This window comes from Lynx canadensis, chromosome A1 (genome assembly GCF_007474595.2).
Source record: "Lynx canadensis isolate LIC74 chromosome A1, mLynCan4.pri.v2, whole genome shotgun sequence".
NCBI lineage: Eukaryota > Metazoa > Chordata > Mammalia > Carnivora > Felidae > Lynx > Lynx canadensis.
The window spans coordinates 207,101,754-207,124,101 of record NC_044303.2 but is presented as its reverse complement, the minus strand read 5'-3'; the positions used below and the strand labels follow the sequence as shown (position 1 = coordinate 207,124,101).

Below are 22,348 nucleotides of genomic sequence, written 5' to 3'. Positions count from 1 at the left end.
AGTTCAATGAACCTGATCAATTAATAAGAAAAGTAAATATAAAAGAACATTAATGACATTAGGTGGGATGCAATAAACAAAACATAAAATCTGAGAAATTCTAAAGGACATTCAGTTCCTTGAAAATAAATTGCAAGGAAAAATAGAAGGGAACCTATATTATAAAAGATTAAGAGGAGCATCTGGGTGGCTCAGTCGGTTAAGTGTCCAAGTCTTGATTTCAGCTCGGGTCATGATCTCACAGTTCATGGGATTGAGCCCCTCATTGAGCTCTGCACTACTTGGGACAGCCTACTTGGGATTCTCTCTCTCCTCACTCGTTGTCTCTGCCCCTCCCCTGCAAGTACTTTCTCTGTCTCAAAATAAATAAACATTAAAAAGAAAAAAAGATTAAGAGACATATCAACAGATGCAATGAATGGACTTTTCTTGGATCCTAATTTAATCAGACCATGCTATCACTCAATGTGACATAACTGACAAGACTACAGTGTGCTATTTTAAAACCGCACTTATAATTTAAAACCCTTCCTCATAGAAAACACTAAGCCTAGGTGACTTCACTTGTTAGTTCTATTAAACACTATTGAAAGAAATTCCAAATCTACAGAAACATTTTCAGACAAGAGTAGGTGGAAATACTAAACTTTTTAAAAATTGAGGTCAGCATTATCCTGATTAAAGAACTACAAAAAACTACAGACCAATATTCTTCATGAAGATAGATATAAAAATCCTTAATATTACCAAATTGAATGAAGAAAGATCTAAAATGGATAATCCAGCATGAATAAGTAGGGTTTATCCCAGAAATGCTGTTGATTTGCCATTTGAAAAATAAATACAATTCATCATATTAACAGGCTAAAAAGAAAAATTATAAGATCTTCTGATACATACAGAAAACACATTTAACAAAATTTATTTACCCAGGAACTTCATCAATTGAATAAAGCGCGCGCGCGCGCACACACACACACACACACACACACACACACACACACACATATATATAAAACAAAACTACAGGTGCCATTATACTTGATGGTGAAAGACCAAAAGATTATAACAAGGCAAGAATGTCCTTTCTCACAGCTTCTATTTAATACTATACTGGAGGTTCTAGCCATTGCAATGAGACAGATGGGAATAAAAGGCATATAGTTTGAAAAGGAAGAAGAAAAACTGTCCTTATTCACAAAAACATGATGATATAGGTACAATATTGTAAAAAATGTACAAAAAAGCTAATTCAACTAATAAATGAACTATCAAGGTGGTAGGCCACAAGGTCAACATACAAAAAATCGATTATATGTCTATATAATAGCATCAAATTAGAATATAAAAATTTAAAAACACTCCTTGTAATAGCATCAAAAATATGACATACTTAGGGATAAACAAGGTCAAGACCTATTCACAGAAAACCATAAAACACCATTAAGAGAAATTAAAGATCTAAAAGACAGTAATGCCACAATCATGAATTCAAAGATAGGATATTGTTAAGATGGTAATTCTTCCCAAATTGACTTGTAGATCCAATGCGATTCCAAACAAAATCCTAGCAGACTTATAGATAGACAAGTTGATTTTAAAATGTATTATGAAGACAAAAAGAAAATAAAACTTTAAAAAATTGAAAAAAATATATATGCAAATGGAAAGAAACTAGAACAGCTAAACAATTATGGGGGGGTGAGGAAGGACAAAATTGGAAAAATCACAATGGTTTTTAAGACTACAATTTTTAAGCCATAGTAATCAAGACAGTGTGGAATTGGTATAAGAATACACATATGAATCAGTGTAACAGAATACAGAACTCAGACCCACAAAGACATGATGAATGGATTTTCAAGATGCCAAGGTATTTCAAAGGGAAAGAACAGTTTTTCAACAGTGTTTGAGTAAGGGGACATCAAAAAATGAACCTCAACCTTAATTATAAAAGCTAAAACTATAAAACTTCTAGCAGAAAACACAGAACATCTTCCTGATCTTGGAGTAAGTACAGATTTCTCAGCACACAAAAAGCAAAACCATAAATATAAATATAAATATAGTGTGTGTATATATAAATTGGACTTCATCAAAAATTTAAAATTCTGCTCTTTGAAAAATATCATTAAGAAAACAAAAGGGCAGAGCACCTCGTGCCTCAGATGGGTTAAGTGTCCAACAGTTGATCTCAGCTCAGGTCATGATCTCACAGTTCATGAGACTGAGCCTTGCATGGAGCCCAGCTAACAGCTGAACCATCAGTGCAGAGCCTGCTTGGGATTCTCTCTCTCCCTCTCTCTCTGCCCCTCTCCCACTCACATTCTCTCTCAAAATAAACTTAAAAAAAAAAAAAAAAAGAAAAAAGAAAACCAAAGGCAAACCACAGATAGGGACAAATTATTCACAATACAAATATCTCATAGTTTTTATCCAGAATATAGAAGAAATCCTTACAAGTCAATAATTAGATAACCCAAAGGAAAAACTGGCAAAATACTTGAACAGGCCCTTCCCAGAAGAAGATACACAAATGTCAAATAAGCATATGAAGAAACATTTAACATTACCAAAGAAATGCATATTAAAACTACAATGAGGGGAGCCTGGGTGGCTCAGACTGTTCATTTCAGCTCAGGTCATGATGCCAGGGTTGTGGGATTGAACCCTGTGTTGGGCTCTGCGCTGAGTGTGGAGCTTGCTTAAGATTCTCTTTCCTTCTGCCCATCTCTGCCACTCATGCTCTCTCTCTAAAACAAAAAAATGTTTAAAAATGAGAAATACTATATATACATCCACTAGTTAAAAAACAATGACAATATCAAGCTTTGACAAGGATATAGAGCAACTGAAACCTTTAAATACACTGCTTGTCAGAATGCAAAATGGCACAGATACCATGGGAAAGTTTTAGTTTCCTGTAAAGTTACACATAACTTACCATAAGACGCAACAATCCTACCTTCAGGTATTTAACCAAGAGAAATGAAAACACATATCTACACACAGACCTGCAACATATGTACACAGCAGCTTTATTCATAAGAGACCACAACTTAGATGTTTATCAACAACCTAGATGTCCATCAACATATATGAATAGCTACAAATTGTGGTGTATCCATACAACAGAATAATACTCAGCAATAAAAATAAAACATATTGCCAATATACAAAATAGCATAGATGAATCCCAACATGGGTGGATTTCAAAAGTATGCTGAACAAAAAGTGTCAGACACAGAGTAAATATTGTATGGTTTATTTGAAATTCTACAAAAATCAAATCTAATTTACAGTCACAGGAAGTATAGTAGTTGAACAGTACTGGTTGTTGCAGTGGAGAAGAACTACTGCAAATGAGCATTAGAGAACTTTTTGGGTGATGTAAATATTCTATCTCTTGATGGTATTGGGGATTCTGTGGTTGTTCACATTTGTTAAAACTCTATAAACTGTAGGGGCACCTGAGTGGCTCAGGTGGTTCAGTGACTAACTCTTGATTTCAGTTCAGGTCATGAACTCATGGTTTGTGGGATCGAGCCCCACATCAGGTTCCACACCAGCAATGTGGAGCCTGCTTGGGATTTTCTCTCTCTCAAAAAATAAATATTAAAAAAAAACCAAAAAACTCTAACTGTAGACTTATAACATAGGGTGCATTTTATTATATGTATATTACACTTTTAAGAAAGTTGACAGGGTAGGCAGAGAATTTGATTTATTTTACATTCTTTCATTCTAATTAAAGTGAGTCAATGGGGCACCTGGATGGCTCAGTCATTTAAGTGTCCGACTTCGGCTCAGGTCACGATCTCACGGTTTGCGAGTTCAAGCCCCGTGCTAGGCTCTGTGCTGACAGCTCAGAATGCTTCAAATTCTGTGTGTGTGTGTGTGTCTCTCTCTGCCCTTCCCTGCTCGCACTCTCTCTCAAAAATAAACATTAAAATTTTTTTTAATTTTTAAAAAATATTTTATTTTTGAGAGAGAGAAAGAGTGTGAGTAGGGGAGGGGCAGAGAGAGAGGGAGACTCAGAATCTGAAGCAGGCTCCAGGCTCCGAGCTGTTGGCACAGAGCCTGACATGGGGCTCGAACTCATGAACTGTAAGATCATGACCTGAGCTAAAGTCAGACACTTAGACCCACTGAGTCACCCAGGTGCCACCCCCCACTTTTTTTTTTAAATCAAGTCAATATTGTGGTCTATGACAATTCCAAGCGATTAGATCTTTTAAATATTCTGAAAATGTTTACATATTACCTTGCAATTAACATTACCTTAAAATTAACATTCCAATAACATAGAATTACCATGATAAAAAAAAAATAAAATTAGAAAAAAATTCCCAATTTTAATTTATCTCACGCTTTGAAATGTAATTTTCATAGGGTGCCTGAGTGGCTCAGTTGGTTAAGTGTCCAACTCTTGGTTTTGGCTCAGTTCCATGAGATTAAGCCCCATGTCAGGCTCCTCGAAGATAGCACAGAACCTGCTTTGGATTCTCTCTCTCCCTCTCTCTGCCCCTCCTCTGATTGCTCTCCCTCTCTAAAAATAAATAAACTTAAAAAAAAAGACTAAAATGTATTTCTAAAAAAAATGAAATATAATTTTCACTAATTTTTGTTGGAGTTTGAGGAAATCATAAAATAATACCCTTTGTCCCCTCCTATCTTCTGAGCCACTTGAGAGACCAAGTCAGGCAAATGGAGATTCAGTATGTCAGATTAATTGCTGAAAGATCTAGGTTAAAGGATGTAATTTAGGTTTGTGCCGAAAATGGCCACCTAATAGCTAACCCAGAATTAGACAGACCTGCTCACCAAGGCATGGGCAATCCTACACAACCACAGAGCAGATAGCCTTCACTGCAAAGTTTACATGTCTGGCAAGAGAACACAACATAGGCTCCACAAACATGATAAATCCCAAAAAAGGGGTTTGCGTGTCCAGTTTTTTATCCCAAACGCTCTTTCCCAGGGAGGCGGGAGGGATAAGGGAAGGGAGCAATTGCTTGCTTAATGGATGTCCAAAGAAGCACCGTGAAAGGAGGCTACCTCTGCCCTCTGACTTCCCCACAAAGGGTAGATCAACATTTCTCCACCTTGGCACACACAGCAAGTTCACATACAACACTCACAAAGGCACAATTCATGGTACACCAGCCACAAGGCTATCCAGGGCTACCCCTTCCCTTCCATTCAAGGGGGCATATTTAATTGCAAGTGACTAAAGTGACATATTTCAGGGGTGCCTTGGTGGCTCAGTTGGTTAAGCGTCCGACTTCGGCTCAGGTCATGATCTCATGGTTCATGAGTTTGAGCCCCATGTCGGGCTCTGTGCCGACAGCTCAGAGCCTGGAACCTGCTTCAAATTCTATGTCTCCCTCTCTCTCTGCCCCTTCCCTGTTCACACTCTCTCTCTTTCTCAAAAATAAATAAACATTAAAAAAATTTTTTTAAGTGACATATTTCATTTTAATTTACTTTGATAATGAATAAATCACAAATTTCTGTATTTTATTACTGGTATTAAAAAAAAAAAAAACCCTTACTTTCTCCATCCTAAAATGTCATCAGTTACAAAGTACACACCACAGGCTCGATAAAAATCTCTCAGAAAAAAACACATCTAATATACCCATTGATTTAAAGATAATTATGGAACTATGGTTCTTGTGTCAACTCATAACTCACTTAGATACACATATGTCATGAAATCAGAGCTCAGAATGGCTGGTCCAGAGTCAAATTAGAAAGGTGTGTATATATGTGTGTGTGTGTGTGTGTGTGTGTGTGTGTGTGTGTGTGTGTATTTTCAGGCTTTGTGAAAAAGCCTCTATACACACACATACAAACTTTTCTTACTGCTGGGAACGGTAGTGACAAGCTTTTGATGTCATTACATAAAACATAATTTTCAAACTGAAGAGGCTATCCTGGTCAGTTATAAGCATGAAAACTCTTAGCTTTCTCAGACAAAGCTTCTTTAGTTAAGTCTTCATTATAGTTTTACCAAATAACATCAATTTAAAAGTCTTTATGCTAAGACTACTACCATAAAATTTTGCACCTAGGTCCCAATTACAGATCTGGGTTCTGTGATTTATACCTTGCATGATTTTTCAACGTGTATGTAGTATTTATTAGCACATTTAGGATAAATACTCTATAATCTAAAATCTTGTCATCTACAGAATAATATATGGATTCTCAAATTATCAGGCATGACCTGGATGTGTGGTGTTCTGACTAATGAGTATCTACGCCATACAATTTTCAAACAAGAATAATATAAATTATGTTCAATACAGTGTTTAGTGTTTTTTCAGAAGGTATATTAAACATCTTAAATTACATCACTGTAGCATCAACTATTTTTCCTTCAGACTCAAAAGTATTTGTTAGTGAATTTAACAGGTTTAGCAAATGTCTGTAGATCACTATTCACATCTTTACAAAATGATATATGCATTTTTCTCCTCATGCATAGAAGATACTAGCTGAGAATCTTTTGGAGCATGGATAAATGAGCTGCCTTCCCTCTCCATAATACAGAAAAAACACTAGGTTCTGTTAACAGAATTTAGTGGCTACATGCCTTCCATCCTGGGTCTTGCCTCTTTTGGGGCTGAGGCATAGATTTTATGCCAAGAACAATCCCACCTGTTATGCCAAGAACTGATAACCATCTGTCCTATAATACCAAAAGTAGTGACTTCTCACTTTCTGATAAAGATTACAAAGTTCTCCTACCTTCCTAAAATCAGAAGAAACTGAGGTTAAATATCTCCATACTAATTCAAGTTCTTCATAGAAATAGCTAACATTTACTGAGTACTTCCTATGCAAGATACAAGGTGCCTTACATATTTTATTTTCACATAAGAAAGAAATTAAATAAATCAAATTTTTCAAAAGCTAACAACACAGAGGCAAATCTTTAAAGTGCAGAAAAAACTATTTATTCACAAATTACACGATAAACAAAAACCCACTACTCAAAACCACATACCAAATGGTGAATGCTCACTTCTGTATATACTCAAGTATCTACCCTATGAGAATATCCTTTATTAAACAAAATAAAATGTAACTAACATTTGTGTTTTTCAATTATTCTAAAACTAACCTAACCACAGCTAACCTTCTGATGTAACTTTGAGGGAAAATATAACACTCTGAAAAAAAAAAAAAAAGAGGTAAGCATTCCACTAAAGGAAACATTTTTTAAATCATCTCAGAAAAATGTAGACCATTACTTACATGCTCCAACAGGTTAAGGTAAGATTCTTTAAAACAGCTTACTTTCATCTCTGACAAGGAAAAAATTAATTTTACAGCAAAAATAGCTTCCTGAGTGTCAGAAGTAACAGGACCCAGTAGTTCTATATAATTGTACTATAATATATGTAGTATAAAAATAACTCATATTAGCAATGACAGTATTGATTTGTGAATGCGATCGTGGCCTTTCAACGAAATATTTCTTTAAATATATTCTTCTCTACTCATGGGATTGTACTGTTAAGTCATGTTTCAGTTCCTATGTATGTCATGCCCAAGATATATACATTCACTGACACTCATAAACATCCCTACTTTTTTAGAAAGACATAATTTAGCTATTTAAAATTGTAATTTAATTGAGTAGTTCCAAAAAAGTTATCTAGAAAAAGAATTCCAAACCGTCAGCTGGAACGTTAAAAGCAAAAGGTAAGTTTTTTTCAGAGTTTTTAAGCTTTTAAAAATAAGGAGAAGAAAATACTACTTTTAACTGGGCCAGTGCAGCAGTACAATTTGATATGACACATCGATAAAAGCATTTTTCAAAAATGCACATCTCAAACATGACTCACTTGTGGTAAGGAATACTCTATCTACTTTTACAACTAAAACAATAAAACCATCATTGTGACATTGATCAGTATTTCACATATCTAATACTGAAGAAGGCAACTACCATTGTTGTAATAATTTTGAAGTCAAAATATAAGCACAAATCAGAATGAAGAGAAAGTCCAGAAAATGTTTAGAACGTACACAGTTTGCATGCATTTTCATGCAAACTTTCAAAGATTCCAAAAATAACCAAATGACAACTTTGAATCAAAATAAATGTCAAAAAATATTTGAGCTTTGGGAGACTTCCTCTAATGCAATCAGAAAAACAGAAGAGTGAATAGTAACAGGAGTATTAGGAGGGAAAGAAATCACCAACTTCCTTTATCGTGTAACAAAAGTCAACGAGTCAACATTTTAATAACACTGGCCATCAAGTTATTCACTATTAGAGAATTCACTTTTCAAGTTGTGTCTTTAAAACGCATTCACTTACATTTTTGGATTATTTTTTTAAGTTTATTAATCAAACCCCACTGTACTCACAATTCTAATCTTAAGAAGTTTAAATCGTAACTTAATCAAAGCACAGCCCAAACACTACACGATAATTCTACCATTTAGTTTTTATATGCCTCATCTGCAAAACTCATTTTACAAACAGGAGTTTTATTCTGTCTCTCCACAGTAGATGTCCCTAGGCCTCAAACTTTAAGAGCAATCAAAAAGCCAGATTCAAAGGGTTCCTGCTACTTTATCGGGCTTTGATAAAAACAGAGCCATCTGGTGGTGTAGCACCATCTTCCTTCTCAGTGACCGTCTCTACAGTCCCAGAGGCCGAAACAATAACCATTGTCTTATTTGCTGAAACTGTCTTCTGTTTCTCCGCAATTGCTGCACAAACAGCAACAATCTCATCACTTTCAAAGTCATAGTCGGGGATTGACTTTGGTGAGAAATGTGTCATTTCCGCTGACGCGTCACACTTCTTAATCTTCTGTGCTACCTTCTGCTGCTCCTGGAGTGTTCTTGCCCAAGAAAGGTCTTCTTTCCATATTTCAGGGTTCATTGGATAGATGTGAAGGGCTACCTGAAAACTTCGAATTGCCTAAGGGAGATAAAAAAAACATCAGAGTTTTTCCTTTGCTTTATTTTTTTTTTTTTAATTTTTTTTTTTCAACGTTTATTTATTTTTGGGACAGAGAGAGACAGAGCATGAGCGGGGGAGGGGCAGAGAGAGAGGGAGACACAGAATCGGAAACAGGCTCCAGGCTCCGAGCCATCAGCCCAGAGCCTGACGCAGGGCTCGAACTCACGGACCGCGAGATCGTGACCTGGCTGAAGTCGGACGCTTAACCGACTGCGCCACCCAGGCGCCCCTCCTTTGCTTTATTTTAAAAAATGAGTGGATTTAATAGAATCCACAATATCTCCATCTATATCTTTTTTTTACTATATATGTATATATATGATATAATATATAATATATATTAATATGTATATATATATGTATGTATGTATGTAAGATATATACATATATATATCTGTTTAAAAAACATATTAGAATGCAAGGATAGACATTTAGGCTGTACCCTTAACACTGCATGATGATTATGATGAAAAGAAAAGTTAAAGAAGTGTGAAAGAAAGTGACTGACACATCACTGCTGAGGAGTAAAAGTCCACTGAAGTACAATTAAGGATATGGTTTAAGACAGAGCAAATGCATTGTTCAGCTTCTGCAGACTAGCAAATATAAGAATCTAGGGATTTCTTGACTAAACCACGATCAGGAAGGTACCAAGAATGCCTACCTCTGAAGCCAAGAGCTTAGCTCCGCATAATGTTAACATGTATTGACTGTCACAAGAGACAAAGGATATTAAAGAATGATAAAAGGGTCAATTGGCCCAGAATATATAACAATTATAAATATATATGCATCCCAACATCAGAACACCTAAATATATAAAGTAAACACTGACAGAAGTGAAGGGAGAAATAGCAAATAAAGTAATAGCAGGAGACTGCAATACCCAAATCCCAGTAATGAATACAGACAGCAGCCAGAAGGAAGATCAATACGGGAACAGAGAGCCTGAACAACACTATAGATCAAAGGGACTGAACAGACATATACAAAACATTCCACCCAACAGCACCAGAATACGCACTGTTCTCAAGGACAAACAACATTTTCTAGGAAAGATCACATGATAAGTGGATAGCATCACATGTTAGGTCACAAAACAAGTCTTCTTTTTTTTTTTTTTTTTTTTTTTTAATTTTTTTTAACGTTTATTTATTTTTGAGACAGAGAGACAGAGCATGAACGGGGGAGGGTCAGAGAGAGAGGGAGACACAGAATCTGAAACAGGCTCCAGGCTCCGAGCTGTCAGCACAGAGCTTGACGCGGGGCTCGAACTCACGGACCGTGAGATCATGACCTGAGCCGAAATCGGCCGCTTAACCGACTGAGCCACCCAGGCGCCCCGCAAAACAAGTCTTCTTAACAAATTTAAGGTGACTAAGATCATACCAAGTATGTCATCTTTTCTTCTTTTTGAGAGAGTGAGTGAGTACAGGAGAGTGAGTGGGGGAGGGGCAGAGAGACAGAGGGAGAGAATCTTAAGCAGGCTTCACGCTCAGCTTGGAGCCTGACTTGGGGCTTGATCTTACGACCCTGAGATCATGACCTGAGCTGAAATCAAGAGTCAGACGCTTAACCAACTGAGCCACCCAGGAGCCCCGTTTTCTGACAACAACAGAATAAAACTAGAAATCAACAGAAGAAAAACTAGGAAATTCACAAACAAGTAGAAACTACACAACACAATCTTGAACAACCAATGGGTCAAAGAAATCAAAAGGGAATAACATCTTGAGACCAATGAGAATGAAAATATAACACATTAACATTTATGGGATAGAGCAAAAGTAGAACTAAAAGGGAATTTTATAGAGATAATTGTCTGCATTAAAAAAGAAGAAAGATGGGACACTTTGGTGGTTCAATTGGTTAAGCGTCTGACTTCGGCTCAGGTCATGGTCTCAAGGTTCGTGGGTTTAGGCCCTATATCAGGCTCTGTGCTGAGAGTTCAGAGTCTGCAGCTTGCTTCAGATTCTGTGTCTCCCTCTCTCTCTGCCCCTCCCCTGCTTTCTCTTTCTCTCTCTCTCTCAAAAATAAATAAATAAAAACATTAAAAAAATTTAAAAAAAGGTCTCGATGGGTAAGTTAAATTTACACTTCAATTGGAAAATGAAGAACAAACTAAGTCATAATCATTTTCCAACAGCCAACTTTTGTTTTGTTTTTAATTTTTTTAACATTTATTTATTATTGAGGGACAGAGAGAGACAGAGCATGAGCAGGGGAGGGGCAGAGAGAGAGGGAGACACAGAATCTGAAGCAGGTTCCGGGCTCTGAGCTGTCAGCACAGAGCCCGACGAGGGGCTCGAACTCACAGACCGGGAGACCTGAGCCAAAGTTGGACACTTAACCGACTGAGCCACCCAGGCATGTTTTGTTTTTTAGTTTCAAGTTATTTAAATTCCAGTTAGTTAACATATAGTGTAATATTAGTTTCAGGTGAAGAACTTAGTGACTGATAACTTCCAATACTCAACTCTATGTAAAAACCTAAATAATTACTATTGGGGCTATCCCCAACTATGGACTTTTAACTTACTGCCTGATCTATTTATGTAAGTATTTTCTTGTGTTTTTGTCCAAATATATACATATATAGGAAGAATGGTTAGATGTTACAGTTTTTAGCATGTTTTCAATATATTTCTCATAGTGACCCTTCCTCTATGACATTTTAAGTATGGTCATTTTTTTCTTACCATTCCAGTCTTTCAAAAGAATCTCTTAAATTGACATAAAAATTACACTCCGATTTTTCCAAGTAGAGCTCTAAAAAATTACATTAACTAAGGGAAAAAAAAATAACACTTTTAATCCCTCTAAGAATTTCACAATTTTAATCGGCAGAACCATATCAACAGGAAAAAAAATAAGAGTTGAACAACTGGTTCCCTTATTCAAAACAACTTAAAATATTAAGCAATTTTACTTTTACCGACTGGTGCAAAGTATCTCTACTGTGTCACCTGCAAGAGTTTCTTTCTCTATTGGGCAGTCTTTGCTAAACATTACATCCTAGAGATTTTTTTCCACATTACCATAGACACTTAACAAGCAAAAGTGATAATGCTTTGTAAGTTTTTAAATAAAGGAGAAACGGGGGGAAAGTATTGTGTAATAAGCTCCATTTGTTTTCCTGTTAACCTATAGAAAACAAAATACCATGAATTTCTTTTCTCCAACTCTGGTATGATTTAAGTCTTCAGGTAAAAAAAAAAAAAAAAAGGAAAATGGACTTCGGTTAAACTGGTTTCCATCAGTGCGAACCTCATTTTGGATTATCATATTTAAGTTACTTGAAACCAATTATTCTCTCATCAAAATTCCATATTTATGATTTCTGAGAATTTGACACTTTTTGGTATATAGAAATAATATTTACAAGAGTACCAGAAAAATCTAAGTTATCTATAACTTACTAAAGCCATTGTTAGTAAAGTTAAATTCAGGTTTTACCAGTAATTTCCTTAGCCTTTAAAGAAACCATTTTGAATTTTTTATTTGTTGTTTTACTTCTACCTGTAAAAGGCAAATAAAGCCTTGAAACAATCTTAGTTAATGACAAACAAAATCTGCCAGTACTAGATTAGATTTGCAAACACTCTTCAGGAAGTCAGCTGCCAGGTATATGTAGCCTTGCCAAAACAAAAACAAAAACAGGATAATTGTCTTAACCACCTCTCATCTATTTAGCCTGTGCTTCCTACCAGTTATGGTCCAGACAAGTTGAGAAATGCATTACGTACCAATTAATAACAAAACAACACAATAAGTCTTCCACTTTCATAAGCTTCTATCCTGCCCCGTTTTCCCCTCACTAAGCCTGACAACTTTTCCGTCTAAATATTTATCATCATTACTCTCCCATACTCTACTTTCTTCCTTCCCTTACATAATCTATTAGGGGTTTTGTCTCCATGTGCTACTGGCATCACTTTATAAGTGGAGACCTTAATGTTGCAAAAAACTAACCTAAGAGTTGCTTATTTTATATGTATTTCAGTAAGGTTTACCAAATGCCATTTTAAAAAAATTTTCATGATGTCTAATACCTGAAAAAATATTCTGACTCTAATATAATTGATGCTTAAAATGGAAAAGATGGGGGCGCCTGGGTGGCTCAGTTGGTTAGGCGTCGGACTTCAGCTCAGGTCACAATCTTGCGGTCCGTGAGTTCGAGCCCCGCGTTGGGCTCTGGGCTGATGGCTCAGAGCCTGGAGCCTGCTTTGGATTCTGTGTCTCCCTCTCTCTCTGCCCCTCCCCCGTTCATGCTCTGTCTCTCTCTGTCTCAAAAATAAATAAACGTTAAAAAATAAAAAATAAATAAATAAATAAAATAAAATGGAAAAGATGTTCAGTAATAACTTTTATCTGTGTTTATGGATTAATACCTTTAAGAGGTAATTTGCTATTTACTCTCTGCATAGACATGATAAATAGCTACTTACTTTTTGGTTCAGCTAATCAAAAACACAACAAAACAAAATTTCATCATTATTATAATCTGACTTCATTACCAGGACTATCTCTCCTAATCCAAGCTGAGCACGTCCCAAAGTTTGCCAAGACTCCCATGAATGTGGGTTTCTCTGCACGGCCATTTCAGCTGCATGTACTGCAGGGAACATTTCATGAAGAGACATTAGGACCTATAACCAAAAAGAAGAAATAAAACCTGTCAGCAATTTCCATAAACTAGCAAACTACTAATGAATAACCATATGCAAACAAATCTTTTCATTTAAAAAAAATATTTTTAGTCTGGTAAATATAGTACTTCAGTGGTTTTGACCCACTCCTCTGCCCATCAGGGTCAGGAACAAATATTCTTCTTCCTATTCCTAAAATAACTATGAAAATGTAAAACATCTCCTTTTCAGTCACTGAACCCTGTTGTCCATCTGGTCAAAATAAGGTGGTCACACTCTAGCCATGGTGGCTCAGAGCTATTTGAACTCTTAATTCCACTTCTGATTGTTTCTATTTACGATGTGGTTTTCAGGAGATCCCAGGTCTCATTGTTAAATGAGACAAATTTAAATTTGTTCAACCACCACCCTATAAACATCTTCCTGCTACAAAAATCATTTAAACATTCCACAGGCCTCCCCACAACTGGGTTCTCCAAACCATACAAAGCAGAAAAATAGGGAGTTCTAGAACCTTCCACTTCAATCTATGGGAAAAGGCTAGATTTTATCTATCATTTTGGGGACCATTCACATTTCATAAGATTTGTAACACAACTGTCATTATCAGGTTCCAAGTTAAACAATCTATTTCATACAGTTCACCACAAATACTGCCTTTAATATGTATCTAGTCAAGACTGAAAATTAAAGACTTAACCAAATGAAGGTCCTCGCAGCACTTCATCCAGTGGACATAATTTATTTGGGGTTTTCTTGGCTGATCTAAAATCAAAGTTGATAAAGAATGTGCCCTATGTTTGAAATCATTACCTGAAAGATACCTGTAAGATGTGTAGATCAAGGCTGAAGCGCGACTACTCCCTGCCAAAAACATGTTTGATGCTCTATTAGAGACTTTTTACGTCTTTTGGATAACTTAATCCAGTTGCTCAGAGATTTTCTTTACAGACTTTCCCACAAAATATTAGAAATATATTTTTAAAATTCAAATGTTATTTTTAAAAATAAATTGAGTCTATTCTGACCTTTTGCTAAGGACTAGGCCATTTTTAGAGACATATCATCCGGAGTCCAATCCACCCTCATTCTGAAGAAATGAAGTTATTGGTCAGTCCACTATAATTAATTTCCAAGGAAAGCAAACACATTTCATTTATTTAAGAAATCACCAGTGACTTCCTAAAAGACAGCCATCTGTTCATATCTTACCATAGGCTGAAATAAGTTAACTTCATTGTGAAAAGAAATGAATTTCTAATGTTGTGCAAGAGGCAGAGCAATAAACATGGTGACATGTTTTCTATAAAGGAAATATTGAAAAACATTTAAAAAGACATATTTGAGAAAGAAAATGGAAAGAAATGCTATTTTGGTTCATTTCTATTCACCAAACAAATATAAACATAGTACAATTTCATAATGGAAGTGAAATTCTTCATAACCATTACCTGTGATTTCATCTCGTACAGGGTAGCATCATCTGGGGTTAACTGCAGTGCTTCGTCCCATTTTTGAATCGCCTCTCGATACCTGTGGTCATGAAGTTACATTAGTATCTTATCTTCACTAAATCCTTGAGAGTACATGACCAGATGTTAAAATCAGGTACTAAGGAATAACTGTATATCAAGAAATAGCTCTATTCAAGAACTGATGACAAAAATAACAATGGTACAAAAGCAAGAAAATTAAGAGATAAAGGAAAGGGTGGCAAAAGAAAAAAAGACAAACATAAATTAAATAAAAGGTATCTTAGAAATCTTTTTCCAATTTTATTTTCTGGGCTGAGAAATCACCACCAAAATTTCCCTCTCTTTCATCAACCTCAACGTGCAAATGTTGTCATGCATGTTAGATGTATTGCAAAGGACGTTAATGAGGAATTTATAATCCAGTTGTAATCCTGGGCTTGGCTGAGCAATCTAGGCACAGAACAATTTAAGAAGTTGTCTGGTAATTGCGTAAGGATTCTTCAGATTTAAGCTTCCTTGTCCGTAAATTCCAGGAACTCGGGGACTAGTAACGCACGGCAAGTTTATAACAAAAGGGGTCAAATGAATGATAAACAGTACAGAGATGGTGGTTTCCACCACCACCTTTTCACCGACGTTCTCCTAGTCAGGTTTCTCCTGTGAGCTCCAAAGCTGTGTGGTCAACTCACATCTCCACAAAGATGTGCCACAGACACCTCAGGCTCCCTCTGCCCAAAGCTGGTCTTAGCACGCCACCTGCCAAATCTGTGGAAGCACCGCAGCACTTCCTTTTGTAAATAAAATGAAGGCACTACTGAGTCCTTCGTGTTATCCAAAGCAGTCATTCTCACGGCATCCTTCACAAGTGATTAACTCTTGTATCCTTGAATACTGTAGGAGGAGGAAGTTCTATTTACCAGAATATTTTCCATTATGAGCTGAAACTTTCTATCTTGTACCTTTCCCCCAGTGCTACTAATTCTGCTTTCTAGCACTAAACAGAAAATATATAACCCACTAGTTTTAATTCTTGGCTACATACAGAATGATCTAGGGAGATTCTGGAGGGGAAGAAATACACAACACGACACACACACACACACACACACACACACACACACACACACCACACAGCTGGCCCCTGCCTCAATCAACTAAAACATATATTCTCAGAATAGGACCCAGGCATCTATATTTTTTAAACCAGGTAATGCTAATAAACACCAAGGTTGTGAACCATGGAAAATATCTTTCATAGCGTAGTAAGCCCTATCCATGTGCTGCCTTCTCTTGAATGACTCATTATTACCTGTCTTCCAGACCCTTATTTCCTCTGTATGTGTTCTTCTCCACAATTTCCTACTGGATGTGTGAAGGTCCAAACCAAACATAACGACCAAAATATGGGCTAATATGCACTGATTATTATTTAAACAGAGGGCGGTGAAATAAAGAAATAAAGGCAAAATTTGGTAGAAAATACAAAGGTGAAGAACATAAAAAAGTACGTTCTGTTTTCACCTTGTTATAGAGTTCCTTTACTAGTAGTACAAACGGACAATGTCACATCCAGGGGTCTTACGCCAGCCTGACAAATGACAAATGGGCTACCGACACCTTAAAATAAGTTTGCCACTGGGGCGCCTGGGTGGCACAGTAGGTTAAGCGTCCGACTTCAGCCAGGTCACGATCTCACGGTCCGTGAGTTCGAGCCCTGCGTCGGGCTCTGGGCTGATGGCTCAGAGCCTGGAGCCTGCTTCCGATTCTGTGTCTCCCTCTCTCTCTGTCCCTCCCCCGTTCATGCTCTGTCTCTCTCTGTCCCAAAAATAAATAAACGTTGAAAAAAAAAATAAGTTTGCCACAGAGCCAACTCCATGGCCAGCAGCAGGGGTGAGGGTGGACATGATGGGAGTGTGCTTTACAAAGCTTGCCTTAGCTGCCATGATAGGTTGTAGCAGTGGCTACTGCTATTTTGTAGAAGCCGGCTATATGTAAGCTATATATAAGCTGAAGATTCATCCCACAGGGCACCTGGGTTGCTCAGTCAGTTAAGTGTTCAACTCCTGATACTGGCTCAGGTCACGACCTGTGGTGGTGAGATTGAGCCCCATGTTGGGCTCTGTGCTGAACATGGAGACTGCTTGGGATTCTCTCTCTTCCTCTCTGCCCCTCCCCCACTCAGCTTTCTTTCTCTCACTCAAAATAAATAAATAAACTTTAAAAAATTAAAACAGAAAAAGATTCACCCCGCAAAAGCTGGTAGTCTGTTTCCAAGCAAACCAAATGTGAACATGCAGAGAGGTTATCAAAACTACTGCCTGGACCATGGTTAGTATCTTCTTCAGGGGCTCTTGCTGAGCACTGAAGAAATACTGTTTGAAAACTGTTGAACTCTGGGTGAAAGACTACTGGAAGTTTAGGAACAGTGTGGCCATTATTCACCTCATTTTTATGACCTGCTGCCCCAATGGTCTATGTTTCTCTCTGCCTCTGCCTGCATCGCAATGTTGTGTCACAAATCAAACCTCTGAGAGCTCCGTTAATTGAGAATTATTTCTTTATTAAGGATTTTCCCAAATTCAAGCATGTATCTAGAGCCAGGGTCCCCAAAGTTGAAACAGGCAGTGTCACTGGCTGCTGTTTGTCAATGCTCTTCCTTCATCTCACTCTGAGATCCGTCTGGAGTGCCCATACGTCTCTGCTTCCCACATATTCGGACACTTCTGCACGGTGTCAGGCTATGCCCGTAAGCGTGGCCGGCACAGGTGTTAAATGGCTGCCACATGACTTTCCTATAAACTGTGCTCAGCAGGTGATGGACACGGGTTAGTTAAACAGCAGTGTCCCACTGCTGCCTCCTAGTTACCCTGAATGGGAATCTGAGACTCACAGATATTTTTAGATAATTCATACGTTAATGTTAGCTTAGAAACTGCCCACTGAACTTCAAAGTAAGGCATTTAATGTATCTTTTCAGGTACCATTAAAATTTCTTATTTATGAATTCTCCTCTTACTAAAACACCATCAACTATCAGAATTAATTAACTAGCTGCTTCTGTAGGGTTACCACCTATCAGATCACACTGCTTGGATTCATGTGCTAACCTCTCAAGGATGCCGTTCTTATAGTCCTTCCTTTCCCAGCCCCCCAGATAAAGTAGCCTCCTTTAAGCAAAACATACTTTTAAAAAAGAATGATGGCAGAGAAGAGATGCATGGGCCTCACCTGGTACTCAAGCTAGGAAAGAAGAAGATGAAAAGGGATCTACAAAGAAGAAATGAGAAAGTCTGAACTTCACTGGTGGACTCTTAAGGGGATAAAAACAACAGCTTGTGGATAAGAGAGAAAGGGAAGGAGGAGGAAGGCATGATCCCAGCGGACCTCTTCCTTCTTTGATCCGCACACGCACATCTAGTATGGTGGCCCAGGACTCCAAACCTATGCTGGCAACTAAAACATGTGGTTGGTTCACAAAAAGCATTTGATTTTTTTTTTTTTTAACACAAAATGTTCTTAAATCTGGCCTTCCTTATATTCTATACCTGAGTAAATGACGACAGTTTTGACATAATTGTTTTGACAGAAAAAACTGCTTCCCAAACACACGAGTAGAGAAGAACCAGAAAGGAAACTGCACACGCGTGTGCGCACACACACACGCGCACACACACACAGAAATTAAAGACACTCATAATTCCACCAAAAGATGACAACCATAGTTAACATTTTTATTGTATATTCTTCTAAGTGTTTTAATGTATATCATACATACGAAACATTATTTTGTCTTTAAATTATCAAATGCTTCTCTCTATAGCTTAATGCTTAGTAACTGATTACTACTATTTCAATGCAAAATTCATTCAAATAAATCCTCTACTGTTAGACATTACACTTAAAAAGCTGCTAAGAGTAAATCTTAAATGTTCTTACCACAAAAAAAAAAAAAAGGAATTATATGAGATAACAGATGTGTCAACTAATCTTTTACTATGGTAATTATTTTGCAATATATATGTTCATGAAATAATCACATTCTCCACTTGAAACTTACACAATGTTATACATCAATTATATCTCAATAAAACTGGAAAAAATTACCCTTTGGCCATTACAATGATCTTTTGGAAGGAAGTGGGCCAGGAATAATTATTGAAGAAAATTGTATTTTGGAGATCAAATATAATACACATGTTATGTTTGATGTAAAACTGACTGGAAATGAGATCACCTTAGAAGGAAGGTTAGTCTAACTTAAGATAGCATTCTCATTGATTTCCTTTAATTAACAAAAAAGCCAATGAGGGAAGAAATAAACACTATATTTCCTTGTCTGTACTACTCCCCTTCCAATTTTCTATTGATATGACCCGCCAGCTTTACAGGAAACATAACTTCAGTTCCCAGTTGGTTTGGTTCTTAAAACTAGCTATCTTTATGCTAATCAAAAATTCAAATGGCACTAATACTCTTGATTATGTACACCTAAAATACAAATCATATTTAAGCTGTTCAATCCTCAAAAACTAGCTTACCTGTTTAACAACTAGAATGATACTTTTAAAATATTTACTTTAGGTCTTACAGAAAAGGGGGAAAATCCTTACAATGAAACACAAATAAGCAGCCCTCTCGTGTCCTCTTCTCAATCTAGCCTTCAAAACGCATGCACATAAACGGATACACTTAGAAGCTCCACTTCAAATGAACAATGACTTTCAATTTGCACTGTGTAAACAATAAAAGAACATGTACATGAACACTATTCTCAAAACCTCTGTGAGGGACAAAGACAACTTTTTTCTCTCAAAAACTTACAAATAAAAATAACAAACCTCTAAACAAAGGCCAGTAAGGAAATGTTCTTTACAGTGGGAAAAATCAGCTCATGTGCACATGCCCCCTAAAACCCATCTGTTACTTACTTGGTTAACAATATACTCCAAGAAAAAAGGGGAGGGTTTGGGAGGGAGGAAAAATGCCTTTTTAAATGCACATCCTGTTTGACCCAGCAATTCCATTCCTATAAATCTTTCTTTCGAGCTGACCTGGATGTATGCACACTTCTATCTCTGAAAGGCCAGTCACTATATCATTCATAAAAATTAAAGATGAAAACATCCTTTCTCAAAAAAGAGATGGCAAGATACATTTTAATACATCATGCAATGAAATACAAATACCCCATCATATCCAAATCTTTCTGGTTTGGTTTCTGGTTTTAGATAGAGTCTAGTTTTAGACTCTGGTTTTAGAGTCTGGATGGTTAAGGGATAGTATATGGCCTTTTTTTTTTTTTTTTAAAGGCAGTTCTATAGAAAATAATCTCTAAGATATATTAAGTAAAAAAGGCAAGGGAGAGAATGGTGTATATATTTAGAATATCAACATTTATGATGTTTTAAAAGATATATACATACACATGCTTATAAATCTAAAGATTATCTTTGGCAAGATATCAAAGAACTGGTAACTGGTTTCCTGTGGGAAAGTGAACTAAGAGACCAGAGGACAGGAGTAAGGGCAAGATTTAGTCTTCATTGTATAGCCTTTGTTGCTATTGCATTTGCTTTTTTTTAAATCATGTACATATGTTACTGTCTTTTTCTTTTCATTAAAAATTATACAAATACATTACACAAACCATGGATTGGTTAAGTTCACACAGAGAGAGAGTAAATGAGAAAGAGAAAAGATACCAGGGCTCAAGTTTTCAAAATTCAGAGGTCAAGCAGACAAGGAAGGGCTAGCAAATATGACTGAGAAGTTGAGAAAGAAAGGAAGAAATTCAGGAGTGTGTGTGATTTCAAAGAAACCAAAGAGAAGCCTGTCACAGAGAGAGTGCTGGGTTGTACCTAAGAGAGATGCAGCAACATGTCAATCATTGGTGACACTGACCAAACAGCATTCCTGGAAGGGCAGGAGTGGACGCCAGACCGCTGAGCAAAGTGGGAGTAAGAAGTAGGAACAACGAATGCTGGCAACTCATTGGGAAGTCTGTGAATACCAAAAAGGGAAATGAAAAGATAACTAACTAGGAGTATAAAATCCAGAGAAGGTTGACATAGATCTCTAACACATGTCCAGACTGGACTTATCATCATCTCCCACTCCAGACTTACTCTATGCTTGCAACCATGGCTTAGAGAACAGCACCACCGAGTCACTGAGACAGAATCCTGGAGTCAGCCTTGACTACACTTGCCCTGCCCTAGGTTACATGAGTCGTCAATTCTCTAATTCATCCTTTAACTCACTGTCACTGCTCCTATTTAGTGTAAGTCCTCAGCCTTCCTTGCTGGGATTATCAAAAATTCAAGTAATGATTTTAAAAAATTTTTTTCAATGTTTATTTATTTGTGAGACAGAGCAAGAGCAAGGGAAGGACAGAGAGAGGGAGACACAGAATCCAAAGCAGGCCCAAACTCACAAGCTGTGAGATCATGACCTGAGCCCAAGTCAGTCGGACGCTTAACTGACTGAGCCACCCAGGCGCCCCAAGTAATGACTTTCGTTGGCCTCCTTTCGGCTGGAACACTGTTCGGCCTGTTCTTCAGCTAATTCCAATGTGTCTTTCCTGACTCTGCCCTGATGCCCTCTCCTCCCAAAAATCATCTCAAATACTCTTTAATGCTTCTATTTCCCCATTTAAATGCCCTTCTTTTAGATCATCCAAAGAACTCTCTAAATAGTCCTCTTTACTACATATCGAAACAGTTTCTGTGTATCACCCACAAAAGGTGTTTATTTAATATTTTCTTTGTGGCATCCATGCTTAACAAAAATCACCAAATACATTTTCAGTGAGTAAAAATATATATATATATATATAAGAAATTAATATGCTAGACTAATTTGGGTGAGGAGAGTAGAATATAAAACAACAAATGTCAAATGATGTTGAATATAATTTTATCTTTGCCAAATCAGAAAGACTTTTTAAAAAATTTTTTAGAAAGACTTCCAGACTTTACACAGCTTTAAATTTTAATTTAAAATTTAATTCAATTAGATTTTTGATAAAAAGAAAAGCTGCATACATTAAAATGTAATGTAACTCATTAGCTGTCTTCCAGATATAGTTGATTCTCATTCTTGTAGTTATGTTCTATAAAGCTGCTGTAAAGACTGAATTAGTGAATACTGAATCACGGCTCATAGGGGAATACAGGGTTAAGTTTCTGCAAGCCTATGGTCATATTTGTATCAACTGATTAATATATAGCCTT

General features: G+C 36.7%; 1 protein-coding gene across 8 annotated transcripts in view; it reads right to left on the bottom strand.

The window, feature by feature from the left end:
* Nucleotides 1-6,942: 6,942 nt before the first annotated feature.
* The window catches only part of TTC33 (tetratricopeptide repeat domain 33), a 40,396-nt gene continuing 24,990 nt past the window's right edge, over nt 6,943-22,348 (bottom strand). For 5 of the 8 annotated variants that reach the window (XM_030330725.1, XM_030330721.1, XM_030330722.1 and 2 more), the window contains 4 exons: nt 21,018-21,116; nt 15,093-15,174; nt 13,510-13,641; nt 6,943-8,950 (listed from right to left, as the gene is read on the bottom strand). In XM_030330725.1, the coding sequence (XP_030186585.1) occupies nt 8,597-8,950; nt 13,510-13,641; nt 15,093-15,174; nt 21,018-21,116 (667 nt within the window). In that variant the 3' untranslated portion in view covers nt 6,943-8,596. The remainder of the gene's footprint in view (nt 8,951-13,509; nt 13,642-15,092; nt 15,175-21,017; nt 21,117-22,348) is intronic. The other 3 variants (XM_030330727.1, XM_032594516.1, XM_032594518.1) reach the window with 1 other exon arrangement.